This window comes from Bombus terrestris, chromosome 7 (assembly GCF_910591885.1).
Source record: "Bombus terrestris chromosome 7, iyBomTerr1.2, whole genome shotgun sequence".
Taxonomy (NCBI): Eukaryota; Metazoa; Arthropoda; class Insecta; order Hymenoptera; family Apidae; genus Bombus; species Bombus terrestris.
In genome coordinates, this window is record NC_063275.1 from 2,890,541 (window position 1) to 2,917,859 (window position 27,319).

A 27,319-nucleotide genomic window follows, 5' to 3' on the forward strand; every position below is an offset into this window, starting at 1 on the left:
TCACCGTGGTCTCTCTATTCGACTGTATTTTAGGATTGTTTACCCGGAACTTTGTTCCCGCAGTTTCGACCCGCTCTTTGATCTCCCGCCATGGCGACAGAGGGAGCCATATGGGGTTTCGACGAACTGGAGCCGCGAGAAGACATTGATGATGAAAGAGGTAAAGGGGAGTCTAAAGTATTGAGTGCTTTGTTACTTTATTACTGCTCCCTTGTACACTCTGGAAGAGAATTCTTTCTTTTAGAAATGTGTTTTAATGTTTAATATGTTTTTTAATATTCACATAATCATTTTTATTTGGTTTTCATACATAAAAATTTGTAACAGTGCTATTTGAAGGACTCCTTAAATTAGTTACACGCATAGACATAGAATATTTTAAATAACATGTTATTTATCATTTTTTAAATGTATTACTGTATGCACTTAATACATAGGTTCTCTGAGGATCGGACATGAACTTTTTGAAATGCGATGGTCTTGTTTAATGGAATTACAGCGATGTTGGGAATGCCTAAATTAAGGTGTCAGTAAATAAGTTTAGAAAATGAAATAAAATTGATTGTTTAGAATGATTAAAACAGAAAATATCAGAACCATATTGAAGTATGAAGTAGAGAAAACTACGTTTTGTCACGTGTTTGACTTCAATAAATTGACATGCAGAATTTCTAAAATACTAAGAAAAGATTAAAAAAGAGATAAATAAACTGTATCCTCTTTAAGTACTTTCACCAAATATCGTTACTTTCGATAGTCTACTAATTCCTCAAAAATTAGAAGCTCCAACGAGAACTACTGTTAAGCCCCGTTAAATACACCTCATCTCTTTCCTTGTTCAAGTTCTCTCTTTCCTTGTTCCACAACGAAGCTCCATTGCGTCTATATCGTCTTGGAATCAAGCTTTCTTCCCTGAATCGAGCTTCATCGCGGTAGACGTCGTCTATATCAGACAAATACAAATAGAAAGCGGATCTTTGTTCTCGGAAGCCTAGAAAGCCAACCACCCGCGGTGCAATCTGCACCTGCAGCCCGGCAACCCGACGTACATGGCTGTCGGCTGGCAGGATTGGTTGCTGACATTAAGCTTTGCCGAGTAGGAATGGGACCAAGTACATATGTATGTATGCGATGAGCCAGTATTTAAACGTTACGATATACCGAGTGATTCAAAAGCTGTGTACATTTGAAGAATTTTGTTTCGAATGTTTATAACTATTTGACTTAATTATTATTCTTTGTAGGTCAATTTGTCTAGAATCTATTTAAATGTTATGTAATTTGTATATTTTTAGAAATCCTTATTATACATTTTTATTATGTACTCTTATATTTCCGGAAATTAATAACAAACTGAGAAGTCATAATTGGTCCGTTATAAAATTAAATTTTTTATTTCTAAATTAGTAAAATATGATAAAATTAACAATTGTAAAATAAAATACTTCCATTTTCAAATCATTTCATACACTCAAAAATCCGTAGCTTTTCTTTAAAAATTTCTTATATCGTAATTTAAAAATAAATAAATCATGATATGACAGAGATTTTTCGGATACCATTTTTCTCCTAAACGATCCAAACTTTTCCATCAAAATTCCATCATCCGTCCATAAAACCCGATACCACTAAAGACCACGAAAAGTCACTAGAGCCAAAACGACGGACCAACTCGTCCCTGTAGAATCGTTTTATTGCCAGGACGAGTCTCCAGCCTGGATCGTCTCCTCCGATCATTTTTCTCAAGTAGACGTCCCTTGAAAGCAACGTCCACGATCATCCCCTTGTCCCATTGGCCGGGTACTTGGTATTCAGCCGACGACGTACTATCGAAACTCGAGCGGCCTCTGCCAGAGCAAATCTTCGACATAGCCTCGAGAAAACTGTTCGTCTTGTTTGGTCTACGGTCTCCTTCACTTCGTATTTCTTATTCTCTTTATGTCCATTCGAAGAAAAGGATAAATAAAAGGGAAGAGAATGGAAGCGTGCGATAACGGCGAAAATCGATTCTTCTATTGTGTGGTACTCTCTCTCTCACACACACACACATACTCTCTCTCTCTCTCTCTCTCTTTCTCTCTCTCTCTCTCTCTCTCTCTCTCTCTCTCTCTCTCTCTCTCTCACTGCATGAATTTTATTCCTCTTCCTTTCTTCTTCTTTCGAAGCCGGTGCTAGACATATTTCTTTGCATTTGAAATTTTTGGTGTTCCAAGAATTTCATGCAAGTTGAAGGTTAGTTTTCTGAGCAATTATTCTTGTATAGTGAGATGGAGAATATGTTACAAGATTTTATTGTTTCTTTCAATTTTGGATAACAAATTGTAAGTTAATGATCAATACACAAATCATTTTGAATAAAACCAATATCAAACATCTCAATCAATACAAATTCAGTAGATTAATAAGTGGTTCTTTGCTAGTAATTTCCCCTCTCACATTTTACCCTAATAAGTACCAACAAGACTTAAATGGTGAAATATAATCGGACTATGAAGAAAAAGTTCTATTAATCTCACTTTCCTTTACGATCAAGTCATGTAAACACATAACTTAACCTAATCCACCCATTGCAACAGATCATCATAACATTTCTAAGATGTTACACATACTGAAAGTCGCTGTGTCAATGAGAATTCTCGCTACGGTATTCCCTTCGTTTCTGTTTCCTCCGGAAACAGGCTGTTAGTTTAAGACAAAATTAATATTAAGCGTAATTGCGAGAGTGGGATGACTAAACACGCTCGTAGAACTCGGGTAAAACGTATTATATCAGACCGGGGCAAAACACGTCCGACGTGCGCGAACGAGACATTAGTTCGCCACGCGAAGGATTACCGCCAACGCTGTATCTCCACGTTAATCCTGATTTAGGGATTCCGGCGTGCGCACCACCTAACCTATTCGTCGCGAATTAAGATACCAGAGGCGCAGTCGTTCTCTGTTCAGACACAGCTTATGTCAAACTTAGGGATTAGCTTCTGACATCTACTTTCTGTGCTTTTCGTCAACTGACAGCTGGTTAGTAAGAAAATCACGTAAAAAGTATTACATGTGTATGATGAATATAACATAATGCGTGTTTTTCTAGTATGGATAAATTGAACTCAAAATGAGAAAAGATCGTATGGTATTATTGAGATTCTTGTTGGAAGAGGTTAGGATAATTACATATGTAACCAAAGGTCTTTTGTTGGGTTAGGTTTGAGAGTGGAAATTGATAACTCTATGGGTAAAACAGATATGGATATCAATATAAAAATAGTAAAGGCGAATGTTATATAATAAAAGAAAGATGAATGTATTAAATTGACGTAGATTTTTCTATATTTATGATTAGGGAGATTACTTTGTGCGTACTTAGTACAAACGTTTTTCTAGGGTGATCAAATTTTAAAGATTAAATTTCGAATAATATAACCTATACAAAGTTCGACTGAAATGTTACTTACAAATAAGTTTTAGAAAGTAATCAATCAATCTGGGAACTAAATTCTTAAGCTGTTCAAAGTTCTAGAATTTCTTCAAACAACTCAGAGTTCTATCCTCATCCTCATCAAAATCACAAATCTCTAAACTGTCACCAAAATTTCCGACTAAACTCTCCCTAACTCTACCTAACCTCAAAGCCATTTATGACTAACAAATCTGTCTAATTCACTTTGCCTCATTTCAAATTCAATTCCTCAACTTTCTTAATTCTCCCTTCCATAGAAACCTAGAACGAATTTTCAGGTTTTCACGGGGATGCGTCTCACCCGGCGAAGATGTTGACACGAGACGGTCGAAAGGCCGATTCACCAGACCCGCGGAGGGTTAACCGGGTTGACAAGGGTAAAGTAATTGATACTGACGCCGGAACGGCTGACCGAGGAGCGAGTACAAGCGGAACATCCGGCGGAATTATAGGATTATATTAATACGCTCTTCCACCGGGTCCTGGCCGCCATTTGCACTTACTATGCTTCTTCGGTGTGCCAAAAATAAATTCTCTTATTAGAAACTTTGGGGATCTTTGAAGAGTGCTATAAGAGGATGGGAAAATTAAATCCAAATTACAATTCGAACTATAGATTTCTCGGGCAAATTAACAAGTCAGCTGATCTTTTGTTTTTGAGTTGGATTGACTGTCTTATTATCAATTCATTGATCAATAAGAATGCCAGGATAATTATAAATCGGTTGAAGTATTAGTGCAATTTTTAGTCATTTATTGAAAGAGATAAACGATTATTCTATTATTTGTTAATTATACTAATTACATATCTTATTAAGAATATTTTAGCTCACAATTAATAAGGCCGCAATTAATCAGGTTAACGAGCTGAATATGTTAAATTAACTAAGTGAGTATCTTTAGAAGACGTTTTTCTAGAATTGTAGTAATTGAAGATTTTCACGGAAACTATAGTGGAAACATAAGTGTAATAATTTCGTAGAATGCAGAAGGGCGTGACTGTGTCTAACAAGTGTAAATGCCGACTGAATAGCACCGTTTGCACACGAACTGAAGGGTGAATTCTTAAGAGTGAACAAAGCATTTAGAGCGAACATATTTAACGAGACTTTGGAGAACACGTTCATTAGGACTATTTAGGGAATCATTATCAATAATATTTTTGAAAAATATTGTACACTATTCAATTCATTAATGCATCAAATATCTTCGACTCAAAATACAATCAAATCCTTTAGATTAATACCAATAGAACAAAACAACAACAAGATGCGATAATATAATAACAAAAGAATTTACAACAAATAATAAAGAAATATTTAAAAAAGGACATAAGGTTCATTACAAATTCTATTCTTTTTTCATTACTCAATTATTTTTTAACTTATAAACTATTGTCGAAATTATACTTAAAATTGTTTAAGTCACACTTAAAATAAAATTTAGAAAAAACAGCAAAATAATTTTCATCGCTATACTTAGAGCAAGCACATACCAACCATGCATTAAACTCCCTTCCAAGGCACTCTAACCAAACTCTCGAGGGAGCTGATGATATCAAACTCTCTAACATCATGAAAATCTACCCATCCAGAGTGGAAGAAAAATTACCTGATGTTCGCGAATCCTATTCGAGAGTGCTGCACGTTGATCATATGCCACCTGACGCGTTCGCCAGTGTAAAACCGCGTGTGAGACAAACGCTTCATCCTTCCACGATCCACGATATTCGAAACGTTGAAAAAATTGCAAGTCCACCGTGTACAATGGTATAGAAGGAAACACTGTACGAGTAAACGCCTCCATGATCGCCGCTACGCGGCGAATTATCGTCCACGTACTCCCCTCGACGCATAAATCCCAATATCGAGCCGAGCTAAGCTGCTTGCCATTTCTCTTTGTTCATCCTCGACTCTTCTGTGCTCGAAATTCAACGATAGTGTTTCGTATCACATTTAAATAATATTCTTTTTGCAGATGTTTATCCTTGCATTATAGTTTGTAAGAGTGTCAGGTAGTTTTTTGTAGTGTTATAAATTATTCACATTTTGATATAAAAATACCTTTTATATTTAATAGAATTTCAGTATTTACATATTTATTTGGTTTTTCCATAGAGGAACTTAGTTTGATAGACAGAACTGTGGACAAAATTTTGTTAAAGAAATAAAGCACAAGAAACTCGATTTAGTTTTGTGGTAAATATCTCGTACACTCAGAATAATTTTCCTACATAAGATAAGAGACAGACGTAGGAAAATTCTATGCCTTTAGTTTTATGGAAGAATATTTAAATTATGGAAATTATTTTAACCTTGTGAAAATACAAAGATACAAAATCACAAATAACATTGCTAATGAAATTATTATTGTTATTACCATCATTATCAAATTAATATAATTTAATCAATTGTTCAAAATGGAGATACAAATTGAATTATGTTTACAAAAGCACGAAATTGTAATCCCTACATCCATTATTGTTGTCCAAGAGTTTCTTTTGCTTTATAGGGAAATAATAGATGCACAAGATTTTATTGAATTACGTATGATCCATTTGGTTCTATTACAACAGAATGGATTATACGTTTGTTTTATTACTACAAAATGGCTCATACATAATTCAATAAAATTATAAAACAAAAAATGTTGTACATCTATTATTTCCTTACAAAATGAAAGAATCTTTTAGGACAACCTATTAAATAAAATTCTTTCATTCAGCCATAACACTTCCCAAAGAATAAAATTCAAAAGAGAAACTCGTTCTTCACCATACGAGCTTTGTCAACATTGTAACCCCCTCCATTACAACATTTTCCTGGCATTCTGGTGGCTCCTCCATTCGGAAATCCACCAGATGACTCTCCCAACAGCACTTTCACACTATCGTGTCATCCACCGTATTCACCGCCGTAACACTTACATCACCCTCGAACGCGAAAACCATAACCACTAGCAGGAAAACGGTAAACAGTGGATGATATTCGCGTTGTTTCGTTAGGACGAACGCGAGGATCAGGCGACCGGGCGAGCGTCGTGCGAAACACTAGCTAAGGACATGGTATAGCGGGGTGCATGACGGTGATGGGGGCGCGCCCCTTCACGCACAGGGCCCCCTCGCGCGGCGTGCATCGAAGTACATTCGATACGTTGTCCACGAGGGGTTCCCCCGACTACCCATCACAGCCTATGACTAATAAGAAGCCCAACAGACGCTGTCACACGAGTCCAAACGGTCCGAGTTAAACGATGCGAACCTTCGTGGCTTCGCGAGGTCGATCGACGCATTGTATTGCTGCAAGGGAGAGATAATACATAAGTTATAGTCATCCTTAAGGAGAACAGAGGAGATGTGAATGAAAATTAACAAGGAACTATCTTCTGATCGAGAAGAAGACGGATTTAAGGGGAAATATTATAAATAAAAAAATACACGAAATAGATGTTGATTAAATTTGTATGAATTTATTTATCGTATTTATGCGGATGTGGTGAGAATGTAAATATCTAAAATTTGTTTGTCGTTAGTATTAAAATGTTCTTTTTAATTTTAAATCTAATTTTAGAACAACTAATATGTGATGCTAGGATACAACAAAGTGCGCTACTACTCTTGTTAGATCGCCATGCCATCTGTATCATCTTTCAAAGAATTCAAAGGGGACTGATATAAAGGAATGGAACGAAGAAGAAAATGTACAAAATTTTCTACACGACGAAAGGACGAACAGAAGAAAAGATCTCGAACTAAACGAGAAACGTATTTCTTTAGCATCCTGCAGCTCTGAGGACTCATTTTCTCTGGCAACCCGTGCACGTATATAAAGATAGAATAGCAAAGGAAGCTAATGGAAAAAGAAGAAAAAGTGAAAGAGGAAGGAAAGAGAAGATGTACCAGTTTTTTTCAGAAAAAATATTTATATTCGAATTTTGTCTCCAGTCCACGATATTCGCCCTCGCTCAGTCCTCATCGACGTTGAATCTCAGTCCATAACCTTCATCTATAGCGCTCACCCCTGTCGTTTCAGACGCAGGAGACAATCTCTCGCCTCGAATCGAACCGCGAGCCTGCCGTTCGACATCGTTCTCTCCAGAGTGTCGTTACCCACGTGAGTACGCAACGCGAATTTCGATTACCGTTTTGCATACGCAGATCGCGACACATGGGGCCCTCCTCGAGGAGAAAATTTGATGTAGAGAACCGCGTTCCAACCCTCCACCACCTTGTTGTAGGGTTGCGGGCGGAGATGCGACGCGTTTCGCATCTGGTGCACGATTTTGATGAAAACGTATTCATATTATATGTTACTGATTGGAAAATCGGTGGTAAAGCATTTTTGGTCATCGATTTTCGATAAGCATCTTTTTAAATATCTTCGTAGTGATGAAAAAATTATGGGAAAAATAATTGAAGATGGCGATTGAAGCTCGATGGTTTTGAAAAAAATAAAATGCATATTTTTTAATAAATAAATAATTGAAATAATTAAATTAAAATAATAATTATGGAGACTTGTGTCTTCCTATTTATGAAAACTATTGAAAGTATATGATATCGTAGACTTTGTAACAATTCATAGCAAGTAAATTATTGCACGTAAAAAATATTATGTTAGTTGTTTTATGTGAATGCTTATTTCAAGTTAAGAAACGCTCAAACTACTTCCTAAGATTCTTTCATTTATGATACACGTCAAAATTTTTTATTTAAACGACTAGAGGGGAACTAGAAGAAACTGTATTGCATGCACGATTAGGATGAAGAAATTTGGAAGGATTAATACGAAATATAGGGTTTAAATATACGCTCCATAATAGATATAAATATAAGAAAATAACTTTGCAAAATTGCATTGTCGTTTATTATGAAAGTAGGGCAAGCAACTCCATTTCTGAAAAAAATTTGATTTCACCTTGTTTTGGCTTTTATTAAACACGAAATTATAGTTTACAAATTAACATCCAAATTTTAAGTATATGCTACATAAAGTAGGTCAGTATAAATTCGGTTGGTACATGGAAAATGTGGTTATTTACTGTGAAAGTGGAACAACTCCATTTGCTATATTCTCTGAGTTGATATGTAAATTTTAGCCATTGTGAATGATTTATTGTTTTAAATTGTGTTGACATCACATACTGATATAGGTTATTAACACAGATAATACTTTTATTTTTAATTTTAATTCTAATTTTATTTCTTAATTTAAATTCGAAAATTGGTATTATTTTATATTTTAGAACTAAGACACATTAACATAAATAAGTGAAGAATCTTAAAATCAAAAGAGGATAGGGATTTAGGTAAGGAAAATAGGTGTTTTAATCGAATCGAAAGAAACAGAATTATAGACGAGGGCGACGTTTTAAGTTGACATTAAGGAGGGGGGGGGGGCTCAGGTTAATTCGTACAAAATTGCGAAAATTTGCGGCTAATTTTCCCTTCAAAGTGTTCCAAAAAAGTGAAAAATTGAAATTTCGAAAAACCCTCCCAGCATTACCTGGGGAATCTGTTACCTAACGAATGAACTTTGATTTTTTGATTTCGGATGATCCAGCACCAAGTTATGAGCAATTCTACCTTTTTTCTGAGACACGTCCGAATAATTGCTGCCATTGCCGTATTTTTTAATATTTCTCCGTGAACGTTTTATACAATATTCTTCGAATGCCATACTTTAATGTACTATTGGTTTTAATAAAGAGATTTTAACTGTGTCGTCACAAATAATTCATAAAAACATGCCTTATTTTTGTACGAATTAACCTTAGCCCCCCCCCCTTAAATTGACGTTTATGATACTGTTGCGATTTGTCAACTAAAGACCAACCAGTCAGGCCAAACCGATAGGTCGACATCGCGTACCTTGAATGACTTAATGCTCAAGGTGGAGGAGGTTTAATAGGTCGAGTGCTAGCGTAATTTGGCACTTTATTTGCCTTGTTGTATAAAAATAGAGTTTGATGTTATGAACACGACGGTGGTAAGATCTCGTTGAGACTGAAGTATTTCACCTGTTCAGTTGATGACTCTAGTATTTCACCCGCACGGTACGATGTTCTGATGATGACTCTTCCAGTATGTTGCCGATTCTCCCCACCAACAGTTGGGTCTTGTCCGTCTATTGTGCCTTCCTGACCGGGTTCTTCCCTGGGGCTTTTTCCGGCAGTTTTCCCTGACCTCTGAGTCATTAGGTTTATAGCCCGAGGAGAACAGGTACTTCGGAACTTCTCAAAGAAGAGATAGGGCCCGTCCGAGCAATAAACGAACGGTCACTCAAAATCCCGAAAAGATACAAAATAATAATAAGAACAATATCCCAAAAATAAAGAAATCGTTTTTTACGATTTTCATAATCCATTAATTATGAAAGTGAGGCACTCCTCACGTTCGGTATTTGCAAAAGCATTTTTTTCCTTACTGTATTCTTACAAAAATCGCTGTATGATAAGCTTAGATGTTTTAAAAATCTACAAAACACGATTTAATCTTCTAGCATATACATATTCATACAACTTCTTGTCTATATGTATTTTTTGATTGTACGTCATGCGAATCCTTAGATATCTCATTGTTAGCACTTTGAGGACCGTATGCTCTGACAAGCACATAGCCTGAATTCCCGCGTAATTTTTGAGTAATCAAAAAGATTCAAAACGTCGCTCGGAAAATTCATTCCGATTTATATTTCGATTCGATATACATTTATTGAATTATATAGGTGCCATTTTGTTCCCCAACCTTTCCCCATCTTTCGCGCAATTTGAATATTTCATCCTTCCAGAACATCTCAAATTTTTCAGCGTAAAGCTTCCCAATATGATTTTTTACGTTGATCAAATTCCTTAAAAATCGAAACGGACTTTCCGAGCAGCTTTTAACAAGCGTCATATTTTATTAAAAATCAACGATGCTTCCAGTGAAGTTTCATAGTGCAATATGTTGGAAAACAATTTCCTCGATGGAAAGATACTGAGCAAAATTTATTATTCTATTAAATTCTATTTAAATATACAAAAATATATTTAAAAAGAAATTAAAAACATATCCAATATATTAAGCATGTAATGTAAAAATACATTCATAACAATTTGTTTATAGCATCCACTGCATTTTTTAATTGTTTTATTTAACAGTAGTTAACACTCTCATAAGACACCTCATGAAATATATAAGACGTGACTTTGCATCTCCCGTTGCCAACAGTTGGAAAATAAAAAACCCGAATTCGCGTCTCCAGTCTGCAAAGTGTTAAAGAAAATGTACTTAACCTCATTCTCATAATAAACGGTTCAAATAACCCAATAGGTCAAAAATCGTAGCAAGGATGAACAAAATGAATCCTTCGATATTAATTACATTATTACATGAAAAAAAGTAAGCAAAACTTTCTTCCCTAAATGCTCTTTAATTTCATTTTACATTCCAATATGGAGGAAACATAACCTCTCATTAAAACCCTTAGAGCGCTGACTACTCGCGGCCTATGTCATCCATACGGACAGCGCGCGTCTAGCGCTGACGATCGCCGAGGACGAAATACTTTTTCGCTAGACTGAACTCTGTTGATTGACTATTCGAAGCGCAAATCGCAATAAGTTATAGTAATTCTTTTGTACGAGATTAAATGATTCAAGAGCGTTATTTTTTAGTATTAATTAATTATTATAAACATTGAAATTTACAATAGACTAGAATTTGGATAATAAACTAGAAAACAATAAACTAGAAAACTAAATTTAGTAAATATAACGCAAGTTAATAATTCAGTTGTGTGTGCAAAATTTCAAAACAATTATCGATACATAATCCGACATCGCATTTTCTGCATTCTCTTATTTTTCACACAAACAACACACTTTCTTCTTGATAATTAGATGCGACTGTCCGCGAAACAGGTAGACAACTGTTATAACGAGGCATTATTGGCATTTGTTTACTGCCGTTACTAAGCAATGCATTTATATTTATCTCACACAAACGTAATAGTATTATTTCTGCATACATGTTCGGAAAAATTGACAAACGCATATGTGCGTCCTTGGTCCATGCCGGGCGCTTACAGAGAACGCATATATGTGTCCTTAGTCCATACCGATAGCTTTCGCCAGACGCATATACGCGCCCATAGCACTCTAAGGGTTAAGAAATAAAATTAGAATTAAAATTAAAAATAAAAGTATTATCTGTGTTAACAACCTATATCAGTATGTGATGTCAACACAATTTAAAACAATAAATCATTCAAAATGGTTAAAATTTACATACCAACTCAGAGAATATAGCAAATGGAGTTGTTCCACTTTCACAGTAAATAACCACATTTTCCATGTACCAGCCGAATTTATACTGAATTTATACTGAATTTATACCGAATTTATACTGCTACTTTATGTAGCATATACTTAAAATTTGGATGTTAATTTGTAAACTATAATTTCGTGTTTAATAAAAGCCAAAACAAGGTGAAATCAAATTTTTTTCAGAAATGGAGTTGCTTGCCCTACTTTCATAATAAACGACAATGCAATTTTGCAAAGTTATTTTCTTATATTTATATCTATTATAGAGCGTATATTTAAACCCTATATTTCGTATTAATCCTTCCAAATTTCTTCATCCTAATCGTGCATGTAATACAGTTTCTTCTAGTTCCCCTCTAGTCATTTAAATAAAAAATTTTGATGTGTATCATAAATGAAAAGAATCTTAGGAAGTAGATTGAGCGTTTCTTAACTTGAAATAAGCTTTCACATAAAACAACTAACATAATATTTTTTACGTGCAATAATTTACTTGCTATGAATTGTTACAAAGTCTACGATATCATATACTTTCAATAGTTTTCATAAATAGGAAGACACAAGTCTCCATAATTATTATTAAGGGTTAAGACTATCGATTTTGTACATTAGCGTGAATCGCGTATTCTTCGAAACGCATGAAAGCTTCCAGTGAAGAACGAAAACAGGAAGTCGCTGATTTAGCAATACGATCTTCTTTCTTCGTCTGTTCCTAAACGTTATCCGATCGCCACAAATAAAGCGTTCGTCGATTCTGCCCGATAGGATCGCGTGTAGTACGATGGTTGCAAGGGAAGGGTTGTTAAGGGGGCGATTTTTGTGAGTTCGAACGCTTCGGAAGAAAGCTGCTTTATTGATTTATCTAAACGTTCGCTTAGTCAACCAAATTTCCCGTCTTTCTCTGTCCCTTTTCTAATTTTCCCCACTAATCGCTCAAAAACAAAAAAAAAAAAAGAAAAGAATCCTGAAGATCCAAACATTTAAAAACGAACTTTGCTATACAATTAAAATGAGAAATCACACGTGTCAAGCAAAATTCTTGAACTATTTAAAATAATGATAAATTAACAATAGAAGTTTCTTTTAAAAATATTTTTATCAAACTTAGGAAATGTTTTAACGATAGAAGATAGGACGAGAAGGGAATCATTACCAAAAGATGTAGACGACTAATTTAAACGATCAATTCTTATAATGGTAAAAAAAGGGTAATTGAAAAAGTTGACTAAAATTCGTGAAATAATATATTTCACTGTGTACGTAATTGGTGCAAAGAATTATATAGCAATTATAACAGTCATATCAATCAAAATTCCATTAAGATTCAAATTAAGATTAAGGGTATCTGGAATTCCTTAAACGAGATTCTCTTTTTTCATTTTATTACTCCTACTACTTTTTACACCCTATACGCGTTTATAAACACACAAAGTACATAAAACACTTTGGTAAAACTCCTTTGCCTTACGTATATATCTATTCAAATTGCTCCGCATCATGCAAATCACTCTGAAGGCTACAAAAGTCTAATTACCAATTTTATGCTGAAAGCTGACTGACTAACGCAAGAAAGATCCTAGGATTACAAGAGAAACGAGTAGAACCACCCTCTATTCTTTTTCTTCCATCGACAAGAATTCCACGGCGATCATAAAGCTCTTTGTCTTCTCTTCTCTTCTCTTCTTTCTTCTAGTTGTGTTATCTGTGCGGTTGAAGCGAGAATCGTAGCTCTTATCGTGCACTTGTATAGTAGGCAGGAGGGTAGATAAACATACAGAAGAAACCCTTTCCTACCGCGATGATGCGTGTACCATGTGCGCACGCGACACCCCCCACACATTTTTACAACCCTTGAAACGGTTAAGGCGGTATTTTCATGGAGCGCGCCGGCTGCGACGCAAGCACGCCCCATCGTGATTTGAAACTATCCAAGTCTTCGCAAAAAAGGCAATGACAGAAAGGGGCGGAATGCGTGTCTGAATAGATGGACGTGCGAGAAAATGTACAAGAGAGGAAACGAGTAAATGGGAGGCAGTGAATTCTCGCTGGGGTGAAGAATTTCTAGTTCTTTAGATTGCGAGTATTAAACATTTGGAGGATTTTAAACATTTGAAGGAAGTTTGAAAGACTTTGAGGGTTTTAAATGGCAATGTTATAGGCTTTGGTAATTACAGGTGAAAATTCTACCAACTTTGGCAATTTGAAAGAAAAATATCGTAAATTGTGAGAATTTCGAGGATTACTTTGGTAATTTCAGATGGAAATTTTACTGATTTTGGAATTTAAAATACAAATTTTATAGATTTTTATAAATTTCAGTATTTCTCTGAAAACTTATGCTTTCCTTGACTATACATATAATTTTTCACATACTTCTCATTTGCACATCTGTGGTTGTTTCAACCGTTCGCGGAGAGACGCGATCGCGAGATAACGCGTCAACGAGAGTCGTAAATTCTCGTTACGATTAAACAATCGACGCCACGAACTGATTGATCCCCTATTTCTATTACGAGAATAGAGGTGGTTAGGTTTGAGTGTATACGAACAACTACACTGGGTTGGTTGACAAAAGTTTAATAAAAATAACGAAACAACAAGTTCAGTCAAAGATCAACAATTAAAAACGAAAAAGATAACAGTCAAGGTTTGTTTAGCGGTTTGCTTATAACGAGACCTGTCGCACTTCGCAGCTTGAGATAGACGTTATATGTTAGATTCGATTCGATGTGTAACGTTCGACGTGTCACAAGGAACTGATCGACTTTAGATGATTTCTTTGTCTCATTTTTAAGACGACCCCCACTATACTTAGGTCACGCCACCGTTCGCGCCTATGATCACGTATGTCTGTTCTTGCGTGAAAAACGTAACGGACAAAATTCGACGTTTCGAGAGCTCGCTGCTTGGCGACAGCTATGCGCTCGTCGATACATTGTATATGATCCGGTGGTCAGATAAGACGATCTGACTGCGACATTGTAGGGCCGCGAGCGACGGTTAGAAAATACAGCCTGCGGGAAGCCTCGTGGCGTAACAGTGGTATAGGTTTTAGACTTTAGTCAATTGTGAATATCCAAAATATATGAATATATTGCTGTAAACAATTAGCGGATGTTTCCCTTCTCAGCCTGGGTTTTATATTCACTTCCATAGTTACGCTCATAAGCACGTAAACTTGCATTTGTTGAATCTAGCGAAACTTATTTAAAAGTATAAAATCATACTTAAAAAGATAAATTATTAACGATGAAAAAGAATTCCCTCTGAATCCTAAAAGAAAGAAAGAAATGCAGGGTACGGAGAACAATGGTGCTAAAAATTTAACAACGGGCGGGTGGGGGGTTAGTAAGGGATTATCATTGAAAACGTGCCAACTCAAAGGGAAAAATAAGAGAAAGATAGGAGAAAAGGAAGGAACTAAGTAACAAGGGTAGGAATCTGATGGTTGTGGATGAACGCGTCAAGATTGGAGAGGGGATGGGCTAGAAAGAAGAAAAATCACATCAAATATTTACCCTGGTGCGCGAAGGTGTCGTGGAGGGAAATCGAGAAATCAAGAGAAGCTTGGACAGTGACAACGAAATCTGGCGGGGAATCGAAATCCTTCGAATAGACGCCCTGCTCGTTTTTCTTTATGCCTCGTGGCACATTCCTCTGACGTAGGGAAGAAGGCACATTTTCGTACAAGTAGCATGGATTTATCCTGAGCTTGTCACTTTTATCTAGGATCATTCTTTTCTTAAGTCGTGAAAAAAATATATAAGAAAAATATTCTTTCGATAATTTTAACGATCTCCTAACGGTTATTTTTAAGTCTCTATAAGATTATGTGACTTGTTAGAAATTATATAATTGTATTTATTATTTACATTCGACTATGTAACTTCACCATTTAGTTACACTGTTCCAAATAATTTGAGTATTTTGCAGAGTTTCGCAAAATATGTGGCGAATATTTTTATATAAGATCGATCCCAGACATTAACCCTTTGAGTGCTGACTACTCGCGGCCTATGTCGTCCATACGGACGGCGCGCGTCTAGCGCTGACGATCGCTGTGGACGGAATACTTTTTCGTTAGACTGAACTCTGTTGATTGACTATTCAAAGCGCAAATCGTAACAAGTTATAGTAATTCTTTTGCACGAGATTAAATGATTCGAGAGCGTTATTTTTTAATTATTTTTAATTATTTATTATAAACATTGAAATTTACAGTTAACTAGAATTTGGGTAATAAACTAGAAAACAATGAACTAGAAAACTAAATTTAGTAAATATAATACAAGTTAATAACTTAGTTGTGCGTGAAAAATTCAGTGCTTGAGAAAACTAAAAAAACCAGATGTAGAGTTTTCTTACAAGTGGTGACCACTTCAACAATAACGAGCCACTATTGGCATTTGTTTACTGCCGTAAGGAATGCATTTATATTTATCTCACACAAACGTAATAGTATCACTTCTGCGTAGGTGTTCGGAAAAATTGAAAAACCCATACATGCGTCCTTAGCCCATGCCGGGCACCTACAGAAAGCGCATATATATGTCCTTAGTCCACACCGATAGCTTTCGCCAGACACCTATATGCGCCCACAGCACTCAAAGGATTAAAACGATAGAAATCTTATTTAAGGACTATTTTTCATGTCATAAACAATAGTATTTTACACCAGAAATGAGTATTAATTAGCTGACGAACATTTCTCTTTATCTCACTTGTAATTCATATTTCTCGAGTTTTCTCATTGACTCGATGTCTGAAATCGATTCTATGAATTAGTATTAATATTACTCAAATATTATGCGACACCTTGTATATATATTTCATATTGTTTTTAATAAATAAAATAAAATATACACATATATAGAGAGAGAGAGAAAGAGAGAGAGAGAGAGAACACCAGATACAGACTTCAAGTACTAACTTAAAAAAGAGCTAGCCAGATGGCGAGATCGCCCAGTTCGACTTTCTATTTCGGTCGTCTCGCCGTGCTGTGCCATTCGTTTCGGCCGTTGGATATTTTTAAAAGGTTTCAGACTCGCCGGCATGGCAGACCCCTTTCTCGCGTGGAATCTCCTTGTGCGGCATATAAACGCGGTCCCGCCATATTTTCAAGCGTCGCGCCTCGCGCGGAACTTTCTCTTATCCTCGTAACTCACGGTTCATGAAACGTGGTTCGTGCTTGGGTGGAGAACATCGAGGCGAATTGATGCACCGTAAGGAAGGGTTGTCGTTGCATCGAAGGTCGATACTCGAAACTTACTACGTATGTGCCATGCGCATAGATGTTACTTGCCTTGCCCTTAGGGAGTTTTGTCTTTTGGAAAAAGAAATTTTGGTTTGACAAGACCGTAGTACGGTGAAACACTACCAAATGCAAATTTAAAAAGAAGAAGCAAACAGTATTCGTTTGTCCGAAGACAGAATCTGTCCAAGTTTGTCCGACCAAAATTTTCATTTGTCTACCCTGTGAGAAAAAGTTATCATCAAATGACATCGGCCCACCATGAAGTTCTTTATTAATTTTTAAATGATTGTCTCAAATCAATGAGTCGTATGTATTAATTGCAAATAAATTTCAACATAGTAAAGATTTTATATATACTCCACAAGAATTAGAATTCTTTAAATTAGTCACCAATGAGGAAGCATCGACCAATCAGATCGCTCGAACGATATTTTAACCAGTATCTGTCCAATATGGATCAAGTGATTTCTATTCTTCTCTAATATTTAGAGAGCTGATCTACTCAGCAAATTAGATATCGACATAACCATATGTTTCTAATCCTATGCAAGCGATACTGAAGACAAGGAATGGTATGAGTCATTGTATACATACATATAGTCAATGCTTCAGAAAGCCATCTTTGTTTAAGCACTTGGTCATTAGTAATTGGATCCCTCGTATTTGTCGATCGTAAACGATCTTCAACGAATCTCTTTTCCTGCAAATCTTAACACCCTCCACAATTCAACCTGCCCTCTCTTTGTCCCAATTTCGATGGTACAACACACTAAGTTAAATATTTGACGCCATATATTTCGTTTCCTTCTTCATTTCCACTGAGCCGTGTCTAATCTGGTCTCGAGGGTTTCAGACGTGTCCCTTGCACCTTTTCCTTTCAAATAACGAGTCCGTTGTTAATTTCACGTTCTTTTTCCTCGGCCTTATCGTTTTCTCTTTCACAATGGAATCGAAAAAACTTTTCCCATTCGTTACGCGTAAGTGCTGTTCGGTGCTTGTCTATCGAAATTCGAGGAAAATGTAAATTTGGGAGATTTATATGGTACTTTCGAAGGAATAAATTAGTGTTTAGTGATAGTGTGAGAACTTGAAATATTTGCTAACGATCGATGTAAAGTTTCTAACCTTAAAGGTTTACATTTCTACGATATTTATAGGTTAGTGTTGGTAAGGTTAGGTTGTAATATTTAGTATCGTGTTATCCTTATCGTACTAGTTTATCTTTAGGGAGATAACATTTACTAAGTTCTGAAAGGTGAGACAAAGGTTACTGAAGGTTGTAGACGGTTATAGTCTGGAGTTGCAAATACTGAAAATTAGCGGTGAAAATAGTTCAACAAAATTTACAACACATGATTAGATCGCTTAAGTTGTGAATGTATCGAATTCAAAAGTCATCAAAAGTTGGATCAGTATTTTCGAAGGAACTTTTGTAACCATAATCCCAACATAGAATCAATTCATAATAATACGGAAATGGAAGCTGTAAATATAATTAAAAGAAGAGAAAAAAAGAACCAGAAGATTTATTAACATAACTTTATAACCTCAAGAAGTTTCTAGATCTCGATTCTAGATCTCGACCGAACATTGCACCGGATACAGAAAAAGGTTTATTACCAGAACGCCGGTTTTAAGGTACAACCATGACGATCATTAAAAGCAGCAATTAAAAGCGTATGACAAAGCGAACGGGCAAGAAACGGTTTACATTTATGATAAATCAACGCGTGTCATAGCGAGCTATAAATTGCATTGCTTTGAGAACACGCAGGTATAAAACTACTTCGCCAGCGAATGTTCTTACCAACTGTTCTAAATTTTATGCGTATACACTGATTTTTATGTACATTAATTCTTGAAAGTATCCTCTCGTTATTTCTAATGGCGTGGACATCATTTAACCTTCTTAAATTTTATGTAATTTATGTAACAACAATAATAGGATCATACATATGTTAATCATAAATATATTCCATCATTACAAGTCTCCATAATAATTAGAATCTTTTGAACCAATCATTAACAGGAAAAAGAAGTATCAACCAATCAGAATGCACGATTAATATTCAGACCAAAACCTGTCAAATATGCATCAAATATTTTTTCTATTGATTTATTTAGTTGCCATAACCTTTAAATGATATTAAGTTTCACTTCACATTTAACTTGCTCTACAAAAAGGGATAATTACTATATTCCATTAAGATGATTAAGATTAAGATTCCACGTTAATTCCAGTTTTTCGATTCGCCAAGCGTATCAACAGTGTTCCGCAGTACGCAAACGTAAACGTAAATCGAAAGGTAACCACAAAACGATTTACTTAACGCGATAAGCAAGCCGGATATTCCCCGTACCGCGTAAATCTTCGAGTAGCGCGGGAATCGTCGAAGCGTGATACCTCAGAATTCAGGTTTAATCGAGGAGGCTCTTATCTTCGTAATACATTGTAAGCACTGCTGAAAAACGGTCGAAAATGCAACGTCGACGGTGCTTCCCCCACTGACTTTACGATTTCGCGTGGAAACGGACTTACGATGCGTGTTTAACGTTAGCATCGTTGTACATTGCAGCATTAGCACGACGCGGTGTTAAATTAACCTTTATCTCGTGAGCGAGCGACAAGCGATGGACACCAACCTCCACGCTGTTATTTCCCACTCTACGCATTAACCAAAAACATCGGCCGTATTTACATAAATTCTTATTCGTTTGTGGTTTGTTGTCCGTTACTGATGTTTTGATGTTAAGTTAGGGTATAATTGCATGAAAATGTGGCGGAATGCTGATAGATGGCATTGTTGTTATATGATGATCTGCATAAAAGAAATATGTATAAGAAATATGCTATAAGAAATATGTATAGATCGTTGTATTTATTACAGCATTTATATGCTAATTAATCAAGTCCAGTTATAATAAGTTTAATATCAGTTTGTACTATGTACTATTACGTGACTACAGAAATGTAATAACTGAATGAACTGAACGAAAATGAAATGAGATATGGAACCTGCCAAAAGAATGCTTCATTCAAAAATAAGGTTATGTACAAATACTTTTTGTAGCAATTGTACATTTCATTATGGTTTTGTTTCATTTCATTCTATCTTACAGTGTGTTTTGAAATATTCTACAGAAAAATACATTTTTCAAATTTTATTCATAGCATAGATTACAGATAAAATATAACAAAGATAAATTGCAACTATTTACATCAGAATCCAAATTCAATTCTGGGTTTGCTTCCAACCTACAAGACTATATATTACTGAATAAATAAATCTGTAATTTATGTAGAGAAAAAATATTCATAGTTGAATTTATTAAACCAATATTTCGAGCGTTCTATGTATAATTGTAAGGACATACGTATCGCGTATATATACGTTTACACCGTATTTACCGTACGAAGGAATTAGCGAGTCGACAGTAGACGAAGGGCTGCTGCTAATGGGGTCTGACATTGACGAATCTTCAGGTTACGAAGTCGTCAACCGCACAGAGGGCCCTACCGTCAGAGGTTGGCATTGCAGCTAAAGGCACGCTTCACGCTTACTAGCTTATCGCGGTAATCTAAAGCATTCATTTCCGACTGATGAGACGCCTATTATTTCCGACGTTGTAGCCGTAAGGAGTGGGGAGTACATGGTGTGAAAGAAAAGAGGGGAGAGATGCAGTTTGACATCGAAGATGTATGTTATGGGTACTTTTTGAATGAAAAATACAAGTTGATAAAAAAGAAAAAAATTATTTCGATAAATTGAAGAGAAACCCAGTTAACTTTGTCATTTATTTATCACTGAACTGTCACTTTATTTATGATTTATTTCCAACGCTGAACATAGCTTTTATTTTACTTTTAATCAAATTCCTAATTTTTAATTTATGAAGGAGCCAAGAAAATACATACACACTTTAACCCTTTGCATTTGAGAGGCGACTGTCAGTCAACACGGCGTTCCGTGCTGCAACTCCAGTGGCGAGCGAGAGGCGACAGTCCCTGTTTATGGTAGATTAGTTAGATGCATCTCCAATTGTTGAGAGTGCAATATTATTTCGTAAAGTGTTAGTCTTTAAAATGGAAATAAAATATTTAATTCCATATCCTTCCGAAACTATGGTTCTGACAATGTCTCTAACGTTAGTTCGGATTCGACGGTCATGGCAAAAGTATTATAGCTAAAAAAGCCCTAAAAAATGGTTTTCGGAAAAATGATTTTGAACAGTTGAAAAATGAGATCAATTATATTCAAGAATGCATCTTAGTGAATGCTCTATAAATTATCATACAACGAAAATACATAAATTAACCCTTTGAGTGCTGTGGGCGCATATAGGTGTCTGGCGAAAGCTATCGGTGTGGACTAAGGACATATATATGCGCTTTCTGTAAGTGCCCGGCATGGGCTAAGGACGCATGTATGGGTTTTTCAATTTTTCCGAACACCTACGCAGAAGTGATACTATTACGTTTGTGTGAAATAAATATAAATGCATTCCTTACGGCAGTAAACAAATGCCAATAGTGGCTCGTTATTGTTGAAGTGGTCACCACTTGTAAGAAAACTCTACATCTGGTTTTTTTAGTTTTCTCAAGCACTGAATTTTTCACGCACAACTAAGTTATTAACTTGTGTTATATTTACTAAATTTAGTTTTCTAGTTCATTGTTTTCTAGTTTATTACCCAAATTCTAGTTAACTGTAAATTTCAATGTTTATAATAAATAATTAAAAATAATTAAAAAATAACGCTCTCGAATCATTTAATCTCATGCAAAAGAATTACTATAACTTATTACGATTTGCGCTTTGAATAGTCAATCAACAGAGTTCGGTCTAACGAAAAAGTATTCCGTCCACAGCGATCGTCAGCGCTAGACGCGCGCCGTCCGTACGGACGACATAGGCCGCGAGTAGTCAGCACTCAAAGCAACTTAATATTACAAAATTAATTTTACACTAGCTGTAAGACACGCGTCACGTATACGCTAAATCATCCGGAGTAGCAGCTACGCCCGACAGAAAAAGTCTTCCAGTGCAAAGAGTTAACAAAGGTTGGATTGAATGATGGAATTTGTTGAAATTGAATGAATGAATCTTTTGTTGAAACGTGTATACATCTTTTGGCCCCCTAAGTATCTCTTATTGTATTTCTAATTTTTAATTTACTCTTTGTTATAAAAACAAATAAAAAGGAAGATAAAGATGGGCTTGTAAAGTAGTAATGGCAGAGAAGTAAGCGCACTTTGAAGTATTAGGTAACCCTGCTGGTAGAGGTAAAAATCGAAGAAAAAAAGAGGACCTCTGCCGGGTCCCTGATAAGAGGATCCACCTCGGGGAGAAATCACCGTGGCGGCTTGGACAGTAGCACCGGCTCGAGTTTCGACTATTTGTCCTCGAAAGACAAGATCCTAATGGGAAAGTAATCCCTTTCGGGTAAACGCCGGGAGAGATAGGCTGAAGCGCAAGAGATCTAAGGAGATTCGTATTGCATGCTCACGGCAACTTGGACGAGGTTCGTCGTGATCAGGTCCCTGATAAGGATCCCTCTTTTCGTAAAGCTCGCTCGGAATTTGTCTTCAACCGACGTGGTTCAACCGTTGGAACATTTTTCGAACCTTCCAAGGTAGTTTCACCGGGATTAAGACAAACAAAGATAACCTAAAATCAGGAACTATTGTATATCTTGACATATATATGTTTTAAAGCGAAGTTTACGGAAGTTATGAGAATAACATAGTTATTAGAGATTACTATGAATATATATTATGAATTTATGGTTAAATAGAAATGAGTAACAATGGATTGGTTTCAAGAAAAATGTGAATAGCTTGGGTATTATAACAATTAATTCTAGCTGAAAGATAAGTTTGAAAATAAAATGATATAAAAGAACTAAACATAATATAGTAGTACAAATTTATGAGCAAAGACAGGTAAAATAAAGAAGAAAAAGAAAATATTTTCACCATCCCAAAATCAAATACATTTCAATTATATTAATAATTACACGTGTATGGTGAATATATATGACCATAAAGAAATGAAATATTGTTACTTAACAGAATTTTCTCCTTTAATCCTTTGTAATTTAATTTTTTAACTTTGAACGTTTCACTCGTTCCGCATGAGAGAAATTATTTCTTTCACTCATAACCTCAAAACACCGCGCCGCGCGAATCGCCGTATTTTCCAACGGACGAAACACCAACGACTTAACCGCAACAGTGAATATGCATGCCGCGGTACTTTAATCTCTAGTGTCGACCGGGAGCTAATTAAAAATCGCAACGCGAAATGCGTCGAAAAGAGCTGCACCACTAAGTAACGGTCCTTGGCATTTCGTGCGGACAAACTCGAAAACTTGCCCGCTAATTGGCGCATCTTCAAAGACTGTCGTTCTCTCTGTCATCGTTCCGTTTCAATTTCCGTTCCGCGTTTCTTGTCACAGCGAAGTCGGCCGTCGGCGCAATAAATCAAATGAGAATCACAGAGTATTCCTTTCGACGAACAAAGTGAGATCTCGAAGTGATACACAAAAACGACTCCTCAGAAAAAGTAATATTATACAACAATGTCGCCTTAAGTGGACTGGGTTTTACTTTATTAACTAACCTTCGCTATCCCCACCAATTCTTAAAGCATATTTCTAAGAATGAACCTTTCAGTTCTCCTCTAAAGCAATAATTTAGTACGTAATAATAATAGACAATAATTGACAAATAATAAATTGAGGATTGTACGTTATAAAATTGTATAACTTTACAATCTTAGTTGTATGGCTGCTTTTGATTTGTGTCCGAAATTGTTACTCTAATGCAATAGGTTGTCATTGGTAATTGGTAAAACTGACTTGTAAAATTTCGTAGTAGAAAACCTTAGTGTTGTGTATGTAAAATAAAGAAATATCTCATCTATCCATATATCAATATACACTGGAAGAAAATTCATAAAAAAACTTTTAAGCACTTCCTAAAAAAGTTCCTAAAAATATACCGCTTTGAATAACTGGCCAAACAAGTCTTAAACCATGACCAGTTTGCGAAACACTACTTTACCAGTTTTTTTTCAGCTTACCTCTTATCTGATGCTGATGTTGTTATTGCCACCGGCACATTCTTAAACGATTCTTCATTTCGCTTCGCGTGACACTGCACGTCACTCAATCTTTGAAATTCATCGTTCGATAAATTTTCGAGTCGCTAGTTCGATATTATTTAACCACTTAATCACTATTTCACCAATGATAATGTCATAAACTCATGTCGGCTTATAGATTACGAAGAAGTTTGTATTTGGGCTAAACTTAAATTATATAAATTAATTGGATAAATCGATGAATATACAGTTGGTAGTAAATTATATCGATATTTGTCGACGATTTGTTAAATAGAGTAACACGCGAGTAGCGGCACGAAGAGATATGTCAAAACGAGGAAAACGAGCAAACACCCACACTTGGTGACACGGCGGTACGTGGCACGCGCCTACGACTGAGAGCAAAGCATTCCGACACTGGGTTCTGACATGAAATCTCGCGCTCGGCCATGTTCGGTGCTGTTCGCCACTACTCGACTCGAAGCACGTGGTGGCTGCCGCGCGACCACGCTGCCTCTTTCAGGTCCACCTTCCTCCACCATAATATATTGTCGGTTTTTAGCCTTTATACCTGTTACGTGCCGCTCTCATTTGAACCCTTCCATACAATTCATTTAAATATGTAGTCATTCTTTGTATATTTTTACATGTGTAATTTAATATTTGTGAAATCTTTTTCATTTAATTGTTACATGCAGTAGGAGGCTATAATTGTATATAGTACTTTAAAGATGTTACTTTAGTTAGTAATTTTTTAGTATTTTAGCTAGTAACATTTTCACTTCTCTAAAGAACAGGATAAAGAATACACATTAAATTAAAGCTTTTCGTCTAGGTTCCTCTTATTTGTAAGTATTCTATTATATGTGTCTCATGTTTGCTACCCATATGATATAATAAAAGAATACAATACTAAAATATTACTCGTATTTAAGTAATACAGTAATATATGTAGTAATAAAATAAAATAACTAATAAACTAGAATAAATGGTAACTAAATAAATAAGAAATAAAATCTTGTAAAATAAAGCTATATGAAACTCAACTTCAACGCAATTCCAATTTTATTTTACAATCACATCACAAAATTCTACTACATGATACTAGGAACCCCAAATTCAAATTTTTGCGTTACAAATACTCAACAACGAAATATCTAGAACAAAATCAATCATTCCAATCAAATTCCATACACAAAAATATACCCTCGTTTCATATTCCCTATCTTATATTCCGATAATCCCTGTCGGATCATGCAAACTCCCTGAAGAAAACCTGTCTCCCCACTCTCCAACATTATTCGTGTCTTCCATTTTCAGATAACGATCGCAAAGGCGGTTTGAATATTGGAATACAATACGAGTGATCGTACGAGGGAAACGAACTCATCTTCCGTGGAAAATAGGAAGAATCGTAGCCGACTTCACTCAACCTAGCTACCGGTGGACAGACTGGGAATTATGGGGGCGGATAGAAGCTACCCCCGCGATCGTGGCACATCAGTATTCACGATGGGTACTCGTTTTCTTGATGAGCTCGCGTCTAACGTATCAACCCCTGACTCCTAAAGAGGCGTCGCGACGTCGGGGCGATTTCTTGGTTATGTAAAGCTTTTGAAATTCAAAAGCCCCATAAAAAAAGTTCATCTTCCATAAAAAAAGTGGGTAGATGTCCATAACGAGATCCGGACGCTTGTCGATTGAGATGATAGAATTGATGATTTTTCTTACGTGGAAAGTGGCTGTATGATGGATAGTGAATGTTCTGCAGATTCCTAGGGGAATTTAAGGACGTTTGTCTAGAGCAAAGACTAACGCGCTGTCCAAGATGTGGAAATTTGTTTATTAGGGAGACTGACAATGAGAAGTGGTCCTGTGGGCGTGGCTTGTGGAATGGATGACGGCATGAGGTGGAATTTAAATTAGAATTTGGAAACTTGAACTTCAGATTGAATATACACATTCAGATATGCATATATATATACATTTCGTATTATCTGTTATATATTACATTTATTGTATATATCATATTATAATGTTATTATTATTTATTATATATATATATTATATGTATGCATTATGTGTGTGTCTTTTACTTTATTTTAATTATTTTATTCTATATCTTTTATTAAAAGGAATTTATTCTATATGTTTGATTTATTGCTTCTTGATATATCTTGCGAGTTTGATAATAAGATGAAATGCAGTTTGCATTGGAATTTGGAAACTTAAACTTTAAGTTGAACGTGTATATCTGCATCTAAGCTTCGTTGAGGTCAATTGAATTTGATGTAGCATGTGCAGGCTTGAACTTAAATTCAAATAGAAGATTTTGAATGTAAACTGACATTTTCGAATTTGAATTTCAAACTGGAAACTTCATTGTATATTTGAAACTAAAAAGTTACATTTGGATGTGAATACATGAAAATATAAATTTGAATATTTTTCTTAATACGAGTATCATTTTCAGGTGTTTCTCTCGATATGATAATGACTGTATACCATAAATTAACCAACATATTGCTACCATAGTGAAATTCAATCTTCAAGTATGCAGCCCATATTCCAGCACCATTTTCTGGCCGAAATTCCGGCAACTTCTATTTCACTCATAGAAATTCTAAGAGCAGCATCCTGCGGAAATCTCGACTATTTCTGGAAAATCCTGTCCACGTACCGGTGAATTCTAGGCAATGATCCTGGATTTCGTATATACTTAGATAGAAGTTCGGTGTGTACGGGTTGTGTGCACAGATTGTCGCAGTATTCGGATGGAAGAAAGAGGAGGCAGCAGGTGGCCCCCGGTTTTACGAGCGGTCGCCAAAGGGCAGTATACCGGATGTCGTTTACATGCGAATCGCTCATCGGGGAGAAACTCTGCCGCGGATAAACTCTGGATTTGCGCGTGCCCGCAATTTATGCTAACTCACTGATTCGACGTCGTTCGTTGAACGCCGATCATGACAAACAAATGGAGGCTGGCCAGCTATCTCCAATTTCATTTCTCTCCTTCACGTTTCATTTTGTTTTTTGTTTTCTTTGTTCAAAGGAGATTGGAATTTTGTTCTATACGCTGATTGGTAATTTGTATTGGTTAAGTTTATTTTTGATTGAAATAATGGTGGTTGGATTCTCTTCTTAACCCCTTAACCTAAAATTTACGTTCGAGAATTTTGGACCGAAAACGATCATCGT

General features: G+C 35.8%; 1 protein-coding gene across 3 annotated transcripts in view; it reads right to left on the reverse strand.

Annotated features, from left to right (window-relative positions):
* LOC100650810 (prickle planar cell polarity protein 3) overlaps nucleotides 1–27,319 on the reverse strand; it is a 119,708-nt gene that overhangs the window by 41,423 nt on the left and 50,966 nt on the right. Inside the window, exon 1 of one of the 3 annotated variants that reach the window (XM_020863565.2) lies at nucleotides 5,066–5,464. The exons of the other annotated variants lie outside the window; for them this stretch is intronic. Coding sequence (XP_020719224.2) covers nucleotides 5,066–5,163 — 98 coding nt within the window. The 5' untranslated portion in view covers nucleotides 5,164–5,464. Of the gene's footprint in view, nucleotides 1–5,065; nucleotides 5,465–27,319 lie in introns of those variants that run through there. 3 annotated transcript variants of the gene reach the window in all.